General features: G+C 45.0%; 1 protein-coding gene across 1 annotated transcript in view; it reads left to right on the top strand.

Annotated features, from left to right (window-relative positions):
* The window catches only part of HABP4 (hyaluronan binding protein 4), a gene marked incomplete at its 3' end in the record, with an annotated part of 81,867 nt that extends 76,572 nt beyond the window's left edge, over positions 1–5,295 (top strand). Inside the window, exons 8-9 of the mRNA XM_082244903.1 lie at positions 4,456–4,644; positions 5,239–5,295. Of these exons, the coding sequence (XP_082101029.1) occupies positions 4,456–4,644; positions 5,239–5,295 (246 nt within the window). The remainder of the gene's footprint in view (positions 1–4,455; positions 4,645–5,238) is intronic.
* Between the last annotated feature and the right edge of the window lie 9,663 nt (positions 5,296–14,958).

The raw sequence follows: 14,958 nt of genomic DNA, 5'->3' as shown, positions 1-14,958 counted from the left end.
CCAGAGTCTTGTAGAGTGGGAGAATAATCGCTCTATTTCTGGAGTGAATGCCCTTTTTTATACACGCCAGTATTCTGTTTGCTTTGCTTGCAGCGGCTTGGCATTGCATGCTACTGCAAGCCTGTTGTCCACTAGGACCCCCCGGATCCTTTTCCATTTCAGATTCACCCAGAGATTCCCCCCCCCTTAGTGAGTACCTTGCGTTCGTATTTCTGACGCCCAAGTGCATTACCTTTAAATTTTTCAACTTTAAACCATCTGCCATGTAGTTGCCCACCCCATTATTTTGTGGAGTTAGCTTTGCTGTGGAACAGGCCTATAGGGTTCCATCTAAGGCAGCGGAAACCTGGGTGTTGGAAGAGGTGCTGTGTAACCATCGCCCAACAAACTCATCAGGGTTCTGTCTCGAAGACCTGCAATTCTAATGTTACACCTCCCATGGGTTTTCTAGGTCATCAACCTGATGCCAATCCGTCTTCTCAAGGCTGACACTGCTAGTAATTGGAAGCAACGCATCTTCCAAGGATTTGATCCTATTTTCCATTTTAGATATTCTCTTGTGAATATTGTGCATGTTCTGCCTTATACGGATCTCCACTTTTCACCTATGCAGGCCATACATGGGGTGAAGTCCAAACTCATTTTCTTTCGCAAATTGGAAATTTTTTTTTTTTTTTTTTTTTTTTTTTCTTTCAGGTCAAAGCTCATGTGCATTTCTTTTTCGATTTTTATTTCTCATGTGATTCTCTGATCATGAATTAGAAATTCGTTATTTTCCCAAAAACTTCCTACATGGCCGATCACTCAAATTCGACTGCCACATGAAAATAGCCCACTAATGGTGCAAAATTTGTAAAATTCTTATTTTCGATAGCAAAATAATTTTGGAATCCCACAGTTTTGACTATACAGCAGTTTGTCGGTAGGGGTTTGTCGGTAGGGTGATGTCTCCGCTTTTTAAAATGTTGTCTAGGTTTGCCATTGCTTTCCTCCCAAGAAGCAAGCGTCTTCGAATTTCATGGCTACAGTCACCGCCTGCCCTGATCTGGGAGCCTAGGAAGATTAAATCTGGCAAATGGAAGAAGAAATGGAAACCGTGACAGTGATGGGACCAGTTGCCATGAGCTTACCAGTTGCCATGAGCTTAGTTTTTCTTAATGTTCAATTTCAGGCCAGATTTTGCTCTTTCACCTTCATGAAGAGACTCTTTAGTTCACTTTCTTCCAGTAGTGTGGCATTGTCTGCATATCATAGATTCTCTCCTTGCAATCTTAATTCCGGCTTGTGATTTGTCAATCCTGGTATTTTGCATGATGTACTCTGCATATAGATTAAATAAGTAGGGTGACAAAATGCATCTTGCCGCACTTTTTTTTTTTTTTTTTTTTTTTCTTTGAACCAGTCAGTTCCATGTCCTGGTCTAACTGTTGCTTCTTGACTTTCATACAGGTTTTTCAAAAGACAGGTGAGGTGGTCTGGTATACCTATTTCAGTATTTGCCTCATCTTGTGATCCACACAATCCAAGGCTTTACTGTAGTCAATAAAGCAGAAGTAGATTTTCTTCTGGAACTGCCTTGCTTTGTCCATGATCCAGTGAATGTTCAGCAATTTTATCTCTAGTTCCTATGCCTCTTCAAAATCCAGCTTCTACTTGTGGTAGCTCTCAGTTCCCATGCTGCTGAAGCCTAGCTTGTAGAATTTTCAGCATAGCCTTGCTAGCGTGTGGAGGTGACAAACTGATTTAAAGGATTAGATCGGATAGACCAAGTGCCAGAAGAACTATGGCAGGAAGTGTGTAACATTGTACAAGACGCCGCAATTAAAACCATCCCAAAGAAGAAATTCAAGAAAGCAAAGTGGCTATCTGAGGCCATACAAATGGCTGAACAAAAGGGAGGCAATGGGGAAAGTATACCCAACTGAATGCAGAATTCCAGAGGATAGCAAGAAGAGACAAAGACCAGCTTAAACAATCGATGCAAAGAATTGGAGGAAAACCGAATGGGAAAGACTAGAGCTTTTTCCAGAAAATTGGAGATATTAAGGGAAAGTTTTGTGCAAACATGGGTACGATAGAGAAAAATGGCAAGGACCTGACCAAAGCAGAAGAGATGTCAAGAATACGGAAAAACTACAATATACACGAAAGAGTTGAATGTCCTGTATAATGTCGATGGTGCAGTCACTGACCTTAAACCGGATAGCCTGGAAAGCGGAGTCAAGTGGGCCTAAGAAAGCATTGCTAATATCAAAACTAGTGGAAGTGATGGTATCCCAGCTGAGTTATTTAACAGCATCATCTTTTTGGATTTTAAAGTGCTGCACTCAATATGCCAACAAACTTAAACTCCACAATGAACATTCTTTGGCATCGGAATGTAAACGAACTCTTCCAGTCCTGTGGCCAAACTACCATACGAAATCACTCATTTCACACACTAGTGTTCTACCTGAATAATGAGATGGCCAAAATAAAGGTTTATTTGCAGGATGATTCTGTATTTGAAAGGCTCTAGAGATGGGTCATTGCCCATGTTTCCAAGAAAAGGAGATCTTGGCTTGCTTTAATTTTTTTCTTTTTTTTTTTTTTTCTTGCAGCTCATTATGGAGCGGTTACTAAAGGTTTTAAAATAAGGTTCATCCCAATTCCTTCACAGGGATGTTTACAATGGTCAGCTTTTATTAACATGAACTGCCAGTTTTGCTGTACAGCTTGGTCTGTTAAAGAGGAAGTAAACCCTCCTCGGGAAGTTGTACCTATAGGTAAGCCTATGATGAGGCTTACCTATAGGTACTGTAAATATCTCCTAAACTTGTACCGTTTAGGAGATATTTACCTTTAATGCAGCCAGTGACGTCACTGGCGCATGCGCTCTAAAGGAACGGCTGATCGTGCCGTTCCTTCAGAGCCCCGTGCCGTGACCGTCGGCTCCCGCGCGCGTGCCCGGGAGTGACGTCACCCCGGCTCCGGCCAATCAGATGGCCGGATGCCGCGATCCCGGAAGACGGGCGACTGAACATGTCGCTCGTCATACAGGTGAGTGAGCGGCACGGCGAGGGCTCGTTCTAAGGTAAGTATTGCATAATGAGCTAGTATGCGATGCATACTAGCTCATTATGTCTTTCTCTTGCAGGTTGTAAAAAAAAAAAAAATTTATACGAGTTTACAACCTCTTTAAATGAATTGGCACATATTTGACTTACGAGACGTTTTGTAGTTGAAAGGGAAAAAAAACCTTTAAAATGCGGCCAGTACGTACAAGAACTGGTAAGCCTACATTTTTAGTTTTAATGGAAAAGTATTTTATGGCAAGTCAAAAAATCCTGTTTGAGTTTTTTTTTTTTTTGGGGGGGGGGGGGTCATGGTTTGGTGTTATGTCAAATGTATTGTAACTGTATACAAAAATTCACAACATTGTGCTAGGTTTCCCACCTGGAGAAGCCTGCTAATGGCACTTCTGCTGCAGGTTGACAATGCTAAACCACTGCCTAACAATTGGGAGCAGTGTTCTCAGCCTGAAGTGTGCTCCTCTTCAGTTTGCTGCTTAGCTGCCAATTAGGTCTGTTGGATAGGCAGTCCCAAGGCCAACTGAAGGGGTGACCATGGCAGGCTGCCAATGTGGCTTTTACTGGTAAAATCACCAGTTAACCAACTTGGGAACTGATTTCACATATGTATTTGCTTAAATCTGTGTGCAGTGACTTTTAAAATACATTTTGGATTTACATACCGAGAGGGGAATGTTTTTTTTTTTTTTTTTTTTTCTAAAGAAAAAGTGGAGTTACACTGAGTGATTCATGTACATTGCAGATGTAGAACAACCCCCCCCCCCCCCGAAGAAATCACGGTTTGTGTTAAGTGAGAATTATGAAACCACTCCTATTGGACCCAATCAGCTGTGCAGCTGCAGACCACTGATGAAATCTGCTGGGCTTGCATCCCTTTAGATGTGTTCTTATTGGTAGTATCTCACCAAAATTACAATTTGGTTGCAGGGATGTCAGAAATCTGACTTTTACCTTGGGTAGTCCTCTGGGAAAATCAGTGAGCCAATTGCACAAGTAGAAAATGTTCCTGAGGTGTGTTCAGTACACATTCTGTGTATAGAACTTCAGGTAGCAATATTTTTTTCCGAAAATTACAGCGGCAGCAGGTTGAAAAGGGTAAGGTAATTTTTAAAATACGCAAACAATTTGACTTGTGTCAATATTGTATTCGCTATATTTTTTTTCTTTGCGTTTTTTTATTTCCCCATGAAAGTGAAGTTGCCTTTTTTTTTTTTTTTTACATTTATTTTATATATTTTGTAACTGGTTTTGATAAGTGTACAAAATCATTATACATTTTACTGGTTGTGCCCTAGTTTACGATTCTTCCTGTACATGCGGCTGCTCTAGGATAGTTTCTGTACACTGGCCTTTGTTACTGAATGTATTTCTTGTTTGACAACAGAATATGAAGGATGATGAAGATTACCATGTTGGCTTTCGCAAACCTGTAAATGACATCACATGCCAGCTGGATATCAATTTCGGAAGCCTTCCTCGACCAGGCCGTGGGGGACGAGGTGGAGGACGAGGCCGCGTTAGAAGAGAAGAGGCATTTACACATGAAGGCTTAAATGCACATGAAGGCTTAAATGTATGTGGAGCTTAGTCTTACATCTGTATTGTGCTGCTAGATTTAGAACTTCCCCACCCCCGTTCTATGTTTTTTTGTATCTTTAGAGTAGATAATGGGTACATTTCTGTAATGAGGATCAGGCCTAGAAAGCCAGACTTGCCTGAATCTGGGGCAGTCTTATTTAAATATTCTATTTCATCCTAAATCTAATCAAACTGATCGAAATTCACTGGCTGAATTTTGATCAGTTTATGGCTGCCCCATCGGGTTGATCGGTGCCTGCAGCTGCCGGTTACTATATTGTGACAGCAGATTCTCCCCCATCCCCTTTTTAATGAAGAAAGTAGTACTTTCTATACAGTATTTTGAATGGTCCTTTCACTTTTGAATTGTACAGTAGCACTTGCATGTCCTAAACCAGTCTACAATTTTGTAAATTAAACAAATTACTAGTGGATTGGTAGTTTGTAATGACAAACGGTCCTCCCAATGGTTAATTTTTAAATTTGAGTTGACTAAGTGCACTAACTTGATTTTCATAACCGTTGACATTCTAGATTTTCATAACCTTTCACATTCTAAATCTAAATGTGCGTTTTTACATCCACCTAGGTGAATGACTTTGCTCTGAATCCAGAAGATCCTGACCACTTTCCTGCTTTGTGTTAAGTTCTGCTGTTCCAAAGACACAAGAAGTGACCGTTGATGTGGGGGAAAAGGTGTGTCCAAGTCTACAGGACATGACTGTTTGTTTTTCTTAGTGTGAAACTCCTTGAAGCCGATGGATAGAATATTGGTCTGTAGACCTACATTGTGTTAAATATATCTTACAATCCAGACCCAAAAATATAAGGCTTTGTCAGGACGCCAGGTTTCCACTTCTTGTTTAGGAGGTTATAAAATAATTGTGTATGGAATATATAAATTGTGTATGGAATATATACTGTATAGTTGGGGAATTAAAGTGTAATAACCAAAGACCTTTTAGAATTCCTGTAGATATGCAAGCAATGCTGCTTTCCCCTGCCTCCATTTAAAGTACATATTTTATGCCATTATGCAGCAGTTTTGAATTGTTGGAAAAATAAACTTGCTTATGCAAATTGCTTGCGTCTTTCTACTTTGCAAGGCCATAGTGAATCCCTCGTAATAGACACCCAGCACACTGGAATTTCAGTAAAGGTAGGTATGGTATCAAGCATATATGTAATGGTTAATATTCACAAATTATCTCTTGCATAAAATGTATCTATGCGGAACTAGTGTTACGTATATCAGAGTCCTTGCGCTTTTTTTTTTTGCAACAACCAAATTGAGGATTAAAACACAAACCAGTACTGGGATGTTCTCCACGTGTCCTGATGTCGCATCTCTTACAAAGCAGTAAGTCGCCAACAAAACTATATAGGGATGCCACGCTTCTCCAGCCCCCCCCCCCCCCAATAATGCCCCGATTTTTTTTTTTTTTTTTTTTTTTGTCACCTCAGTCAAAGCTGCTGAATATCACACTGGGTTCTAGGTAGTCACTTCACTCCAACATGGATGGGTCTCCCTTATGAATGCAGTGGTGGGGAACCCACCTACTCTATGGATGTGATGCCTATAAGCAGATTACCTCGTTTATCACTGCCAGTTGTCATTCCAGACTGCTCACATCCTTATCCCTGTCTGTTGTCAATCCAGGCTAACCATGGATTAGCTTATTGCCATTTCTCATCCCACACTCTGATGGCATAAGACAAACAAGAGTCTGCTCGTGTATGCTTACTTTGTGATATGTCTTGGTGTTTGCGATAGGTCTTGGAGTTGCCAGGGGAGAGGGAGAGAGAGCCTATGTGGCCTGACCGTCAAAGAAGTTTGGGTTATTTTTTTCCCCCTCCAGAATTCTGATGCTGCATCTCTCCCCCCAACACCTCTACACTGAGAACCGAGCGATTGAAAACTGCTGTCAATCAGCAGCTCTCCACTCTGCCCCCTCCTTGCTCCTTGAGCTGGGTGGGACTGACTTCTGTGATGTCAGCAGAGGGGACTCAAGCCCTCTCTCTGCTGAAAACTGGTCACGAGTGCAGAACCAACTGCACTCCTGTGATCCCTATGAGATGTACAGCCAAACGAGCTTTGGCTATACATTTTTTTTTTTTTTTTCTTTTTTCTTTTTTTTTTTTTTTCTTTTTTGGGCCCTTTCCCACAAGCATGTCTTTGGATTTTTCTGTCAGTGTTTCCAGAGGTTTCTAGGCTGAACCACAATGTAAATGTCTGACTGATTTGGATGCAACGGGGTGTGTGAGATACTTGCATTTGTCAGGTTATGGCTGCAGAAGAAAGGGAAAGGTTTACATCCTAAACAAATGTATGTAAATGCCTCTTATGAAAAGGCCTTACAGCTAGGACTACACAGGTGATTTGCCAGTCTTTCTACTGAGAAATGTAACAACCTAATTGCACTTTAGCAGCACATGGATTTCTGTGTGCTGCAAAATTAGTTAGACAAGAGTTGGTTAACTTTCCCTAGCAAGAGATCAAATCCAAATCCACCCCCAGCCTTTTAATGTTAATATAACTTAAATTAGAATAGTGAAGAGCAAATTTTTTTTTTTTAAGTTGATTCGAGATAACTGCTCCAACTCAGGTGTGCCCCACCAGACACACAGCTGATGAAACACCTCTGAATGAAAGGACCAATACCTGTGGGCCAACACTGCCGCCTAAGGTAATCCGCCTGCCAATTTTCCACTTGGGGAATGTGTATGGCGAAGAGGGCTGGAACGAGCCATTCTGCCCACTTTAGAACGCCGGCTACCTTCCAGAGCTGCCAGGACACTTCTTGTGCCTCCTTGGTGATTGACATAAGCTGTGGCATTGTCCGTCTTCACGGTTGTCAAGTGCACATTTAATCAGACAATCGAGCGACCAGACTGTGTCAGGATCATTGGACAGAAAATTTCCAAGACATTGAGCAGGAGTCTGGACTCTTCCAGCATCCAGATCCCTCTGAGCAGAATGCTTACTTAGGATACCTTCCCAGCCAGACAGGCTGGCATCCGTGGTGACTAATACAAGGGGAGGAACGATTTTTGCAGCCGGCGAACAAAGCCACCATATCAGGGACTCCTTTGTGCCCAGACTCAGCTGAATCGGATTGGCCAGAGACTGGAGTCTTGTCCCATTTGTTCAGACTTTCCCTTTGAGGCAGTTCCATTTGCAGGGACCACATATGGAACTGTGCAAAGGTAGACGCCATCAGGCCCAGCACCCACATGCAGGTATGGAGGGATGACTATTTGTTGGACAGCAGGAGGCAGCCTGCAATTTCTGGAGTTTGGTCACAGGAAAGAGCACTCTGGCTAAAGCCGAGTCCAGAGTCAGGCCCAGATAATCTAGCTTTGTGGATGGAACCAGAGCAGACTTCTCTAAATTCAGAATCTAGCAAAACTCCTGCAAAGCTAGCGCCTGGGCTAACACTTTGAGGACCCTAGGAGCAGATGTGAGACCAAAGGGTAACACCACAAACTGATAATGCTCCTCTCCCACAGCAAAGCGGAGAAAATGCTGCTGACGGGCACATATTGGAATGTGAAGGCAGGTATCTTCATATCGATAGAGGTGAGGAAATCTCCCCCCCCCCCCCCCCCGACACAGGGATGCCACCACTGTACATTCTGAACTTCTGTACTCACACAATGTAGTTTAGTTCCTTAAGGTTCAGGATTGGTTGCAGTGTGCCTTCCTGCCTGGGAACAAGTATGAGTAAAAACCCTGAAAATGTTCAGAGGTCAGACTGGAACAATTGCCCCTTCAAGGAACAGGTCTTGTACCTCCCCAAACAGCAGCTCCTGTAAGCGGACTGGGACCAGGCACAAGTTGGAAGGAAAAATACGATTTTGTAAGATCTTACTGTGGAAATCGTTTTTTTTTTTTTCTCTGATGTCCATTGGCAGACGCAGCCTCATCTCTATGAGCTGAGTGGGTTATGCTCCTTCCATCAGGAGTAGTCTAGGCAGGAAAATTTGAATGTACATGCCCTAGGGGTGTCCCTCCAGGCATAACCCCCACAGCCCAGCACATCAGTTTTGTTTTAAAAGCAGTGAAGACAAAAGAACCAACCCCAATCAGAGGGGCAGGTGCTGCGTCTGTCGATGGACATCAGAGATTTTACAAAAATCTTATTTTCTCTATTGTCCATTGACTGATGCTGCGTGGGATGTCCCAAAGCAGGATAGGCATGAGGGGTGGGAAAAACGCAACCAGACAGTAACCTCAGCTCCTTTAGAGGCTAAACCTAGCCACCTGGGCAACATAGAGCTCACCCAGGTAAAAGACCCCAAAGAATAAGGAAAAAAAAAAAAAAATATTCTCTTATGAAACAGCAGCCTGCAAAACCTTGTGGCCCAAAAGAGGCATCTGAAGATGCCAACAAATCCACCTTAAAAAATTTTGTAAAGGTGTGCACAGACGACCAAGTTGCTGCCTTGTACTTGTACAACAGCGCCCTGATGACGAAAAGCCCAAGAGGCACTCGGCACTCTAGTAGAATGAGCCTTCACAGGGAAAGGAGGAACCTGACCCTTGATTGTATAAGCCTGAACAACTGTCTGCCTGATCCATCTCGAAATGGACACAGCCAAACCTTTGTGAGGACTCTCCGGAAGGACGAAGAGTCTGACCCTTATTGCCCGAACCACATCCAGAGAGTGCAAGACAATCTCCTTGGGATGTTTAGTCTTAGGACATAATGAAGACATCGTGTTCCCTTCGTTAAGATGAAAATCCAACACTCCCTTAGGGAGAAAAGATGGATTAGGTTGGAGGACCACTTTATCTCTGTGGACCACCAACTAAGGCGAACGACGGGACAGCGCTACCAACTCAGACTCTGCGACCAGAAGTGATAGCCACTAGGAAGGCAACCTTCTGCGACAAAGAGGATAAATCTTTAAAAGCCTCCTTTTGAGACTGAGGGAGAACAGACAAAACCAGATTAAGATCCCACGGCGGTAACGGGGATCTCCTGGGAGGGGCCAGATGGCGCACCCCCTGAATGAAGGTGCGAATTAAACTATGAGTAGCCAAGGAACGTTGGAAATAGCCAAGGCTGAAACCTGGCCCTTGATAGTACCCAATGCCAGGCGCTGCTCAACCTCTTTTTGTAAAAAGGCTAAAAACCTAGCTATAGAAAGCGAGGGTGCAGCTACAGCGATTTGCACCAAGAAATGTACTACGATAGAGCTTCCTAGATGTTGACTTCCTGCCCTTCAACAGGGGAGGAATCACCGAATCAGAGAGACCTCTATCCCTCAACACCTTGCTTTCAACAGTCAAGCCGTTAAAGCCAGTGACTGTAAAGCGGGATGGAAGATCGGTCCTTGAGATAGATCTGCCTGCAGAGGAAGACTCCATGGAGGATCCACGACCATTTTACCAGCTCTGCGTGCCAAGGCCAGTCTGGTGCCACCAGAACGATGGGAATGCCTTCCATCGCTACCCTGCGAGGAAACCTTGGCGGGAAAACTAGCGGAGGGAAGGCATATATCAGATGGTACTGACTCCCAAGGAGCCACCAGAGCCTCTGTGGCGTCAGCCAGAGGATCCCAAGACCTGGCCACAAACCTCTGCGTCTCGCCTCAACAGGAAAGTTCAAACCGATCCACCTCCGGAGTCCCCCACTGGGAAACAGGAGATTAAATCCCTCCGGATGCAGGGACCACTCCCCCCTGATCCAACACCTGACGGCTCAGGTAACCTGCCTGCTAATTCTCCACCCAGGATGTGGACTGCAGAGAGCGGGAACATTGTGTTACTCCCACACCAGAATCTTGGCCGCCAGGGCACTCCTGGTGCCCGCTTGATTGATGTAAGCCATGGCATTATAACTGGACCTGAACCGGAGAGCTGTGTAACCGACTCGTCCAGTGAAGCAGGCAGAGCTTGATTGCCCTAAGCTCCAGAAGATTTATTGACAAGAAGACTCTTCTGTCGCCCAAGTCCCCTGGGCACAGAGCTTCCCTCAGCACTCCACCCCAGACTGACAGGCTGGCGTCTGGTGACCATCATCAAAACACTGGTAGGAAGGCCTTGACCTGGCACAGGACAGGTGACTGGAGCCACCAAGAGAGCCAACTTTGTGAGATGACTCAACCGAATATTCTGGTCCAATGATTATCTCTGTTCCATTTTGACAGAATCTTTCTGCAACTGTCTCATGAGCCTGAGCAAATGGGACTGCTTTGAAAGTTGAAACCATCAGACCCAGGGCCCTCATAGAAGCCAGCAAGGAGGACTGATTGGCCTCCGTCAGCAACCAGACTGCCCTTTGCAACTTCTGAAGCTTGTCCAAGGGAAGGAAGACCCTCGCCAGAGCAGCGTCGAGGATCAGCCTCAAAAGTGACCTTCACGGGCAGTGTCAGGGCAAATTTGGTGACCTTGATCATCCACCCAAATTCTTGAAGAGTCTGACTGGTGTTAGAAATGTTGGCCAGCAGATCTGAATGGGAGACTGCACGGAACAGATCGTCCAGATATCCTGCAATGGAGATACCTTGCCAACATAATAAGGCCAGCACGGGTGCCAGTGCCTTGGTAAATACCCTGGGAGCTGAGCCGGGACCAAAAGGTAAAGCCACAAATTGGCGGTGGTAGAGGTGCGATTTCAAAGCGGAGAAATCGCTGATGTTCCTTGAATATGGGGACGTGAAGATGCACATTGAACCTTGTTCAATTTATTCATAATCAGCATTGAGGACGGGATCTGTAGTTCGTTATCAGTTTTTGCAGATGACACAAAATTGGCCAGGGCAATAACTGCACAGCATGAAGCAGATATCCTACAGAATGACCTGGACAAAATAACGGAGTGGGCAACGACATGGCAAATGAGGTTTAACGTGGAGAAGTGTAAGGTTTTGCACTTGGGGACTAAAAACACAATACACGTTAGGAGGGGAACCCTTGGGGGAATCAAAAATGGAGAAAGATCTGGGAGTCTTGGTTGATGATAGATTAGGCAACAGCATGCAATGTCAAGCGGCAGCTGCCAAAGCCAGCAGATTATTAGCATGCATAAAGAAAGGGATGTATTCCAGAGATAAGACTATAATCCTTCCACTATAAAACTCTGGTCCGACCGCATCTGGAGTATTCTGTCCAGTTCTGGTCGCCAGTCCTCAGGAGGGATGTGTTGGAGCTGGAGAGAGTCCAGAGAAGGGCAACTAAACTGATTAGGGGGTTGGAGGACCTTAACTATAAAGAGCGGCTGCAATCGTTTGATTTATTCTCCCTGGAGAAGAGACGTCTGAGGGGGGGGACATGATGGCAATTTATAAATATCTTAATGGGGATCTCAGCTTAGAAAAAAAGCTGTTCATTCGAAGGAATTGCATGAGGACTTGAGGACATACAATGCGATTAGAGGAAAAGCGTTTTAACCTCAGGCAATGAGGGGGGTTCTTTACTGTTAGGGCTACAAGATTGTGGAATTGTCTACCACAAGAGGTGGTTTCTGCGGGTAGTATGATGGCTTTCAAAAGACTCTTAGACTTACATCTCAAGGATCAGGACATTAAGGGCTATGTTAGATGATTACAGCCACACACACCTACACAGGTTGAACTGGATGGACTATTGTCTTTATTCAACCTCACCTACTATGTAACTATGAATCGGGGGTATTTTCTGGCTTCCATCGATCTCAAAGATGCCACCACCGACCGAATGGTCTCCATTTGAAACCTCTGCACCCACACAAAGTGGTTCAGAGCCTTGAGGTCCAGGATTGTCCTCCTTTCTGGGCACAGTGAACAGTTTGAATGGAAACCTTGAGAGCGTTCCTGCAGAGGAACAGGCACAATCACCCCTTGAGCCAGGAGATCTTGCACAGCCTCCCGCAGATCCTTCAAACGCTCTGGAGTCACGTGAAGATTTGACTGAAAGAACCAGAATTTGATCTTTTACCCACAACAAATCAGTTTGCGAATCCACTCGTCCTGAATGAAGGATGTCCAGGGTTCCTGCTGCATCGGCTTAGCCAGCCTTGGGCTTGCCTCAGGGCTTCTCAGCGCCTCTGGAAGTTCTGAACGGCTTACCTTTTTCTTGAGCCACGAAAAAAAAAAACTTTGAGCAGAAAAGGAGGGACCCTGCTTAGTACGGGGTGTCCTACCATTGGAGGACTGAGGAAGAAGAGTACTCTTTCTGCCAGTCAGGCCCTTGACTGACCTCATCCAATGATTCGCCAAACAACCGGTCTCCCAGAAAAGGGAGATCAGCTAACGCTTTCTTAGGAGCTTGGTCAGCCGACCAGCTCTCCAACCAAACAATGCGTCTTAAAACCATGCTCATGGCCGAGACCCTGGCCATCAGGGGAGCTGCATCCATAGACTCATCATACAGGAACGCCAGAGCCTGGATCACCTGTTCCAGCTGTTCTGGAGAAACAGTCTCAGGGTCCAAGAACTCTCACAAACTCCTAATCCATTCCGTCACCAATTGTGAGACTAACCCAGACACAAAAACTGGTTTCAAAATGGAACCTGCCAGCACATGAAGATAGCGGGAAAGGGATTCCACCCACCTGTCCACTGGATCCGTAAAAAACAGGGAATCCTCCACAGCCACAAGGGTACATTTGTTCAATCTGGAAACAGGATGTTCCACTATAGGTGGCACTGTCCCAACGGTTGGAGACCTTTTCAGAAAAAGGGTACCGGTGTTTAAGCACGTGTTAGTGGTGCCTAAATGCTTTAATGTGCCGCCATTGGTCATTCAGGCTTTAATGTGCCGCCATTGGTCATTCACACTACCGTGAAAGGTGTTGGGACAAGGGAAACCCTGTCAGCTTTTGGAGACTTCTGAGCGCCAAAAGCCATCCTCGTCGCTGTTGGTGTGGGCTTATCAGCCAATTTTAAAGTAGCAGGGCTTTCACTAAGGCGCGTTTCTCCGCTGCAGCTCAAACAGGTCCTCTTCGCCATCTGACTGCGAGGACAGCGACTCCCCTCAGGTAGGTGGGGCGTCTGGGGTGACTCCATCAGCTTCTGATTCAGAAGATACCTCCATAAAGGGGAGAAGGCAGTGGCTGTTTCCAGCCATCAACCTTTTTCATGGCTAAATCCACTTTAGTCGCCATGCTTTACAGGGCTGCTGAAATTGCGGCTAGTGACTGCGATCTACACTGTCTGGGAGTCGCACAGAGTGGGTCTGAGGGTGATTGCACAGTTTGGGACTCCATAGTGCAATTTTCAGAAAACGATCTACTGTCGCTTTAAGAGCGCTGATTGCGGTATCCGCCACCGATGGTTGTGGTCTGCAGGGGACCCCTTTAAACCAAACTGACAGCAGAAAGTGCAAGGATATGCCTGCAGGGACCCCAAGTACTGTACCACCTTCAGACAAACCGTCCTCCTGAATCCTTCAACAGCGTGAAGAGAGAGGCAGGAAGTGACCTTGGCTCAGCAGCAGGAAATTACTGCACAGGAACTGATGTCTCCTAAATAAGGTTACACTGCTGAGTATAGCACCAGGGCTACACAAAGATGGATGCCCATACAAAACAATAGGAAGCTACAGGGAAAATGGCTGCCCCATACAAGTCTATGGGGTGTAAAAAAAAATCACATTGCCCACACTTAAGATGGCGGCGCCCATGATGACCCATGCGGCTAGGGACTGACACATGAAGCCCTCAGGAACCACAAGGGGTACCAGCAAGCCCCAAGGTACCATGTCTCACACCCCCCGAGCTGACTTGAGTTAAGTTGATGTACCTTGGGTTGTTCGTGTCTTCTTGGGTGAGGAGTGTGCATATATGTCTGCTTGTGTACTGGACTGGTACTGCTAATGGTCGATACTCAATGTCCTGAGTTTTTTTTTTTTTTTGTTTTTTTCTCTCCCCCCCCTTCTCCATTTCTCCCCCTTCTTTTCTATCCCTTTACTATTCTGCCTCTACCGAAATTTCTTTGGGGCGGTGGTTCTCTTGGGCTGCCCCACCCCTGTCTGAGTTCTCCTAGACTTCTGGGACCCTATAAGGTTGGAATTACCTGATGTGGGAGAAGGGCATGTACAGACTTTCAGCCAAGAAATATAGCTATTTTTGGTGTCTGAGCTTTACTTTGCTTGCCCTTAAACCCTTCATTGTATTGTAATGTTCTGCATGGCAATTGGTTTATGCACTCATTGACTTTGCTGTACTTTCTGCTTGAATTACTGTTGCCTATGTTTAGGCATTGTTGTACCTCATTGCAAAAATCTTTCTAATAAACATATTGAAACGAAAAAAAAAAAAAAAAAAAACAGACCGGGGTCCCGGCAGGAAACCTAGGTCCTACTCCTTCTCTAGGCAGAAAT

The sequence above is a fragment of the Pelophylax lessonae genome (genome assembly GCF_965119305.1).
Source record: "Pelophylax lessonae genome assembly, chromosome: 1".
Lineage (NCBI taxonomy): Eukaryota > Metazoa > Chordata > Amphibia > Anura > Ranidae > Pelophylax > Pelophylax lessonae.
The sequence above is the reverse complement of the archived record's forward strand: the minus strand, read 5'-3'. Positions and strand labels throughout refer to the sequence as shown.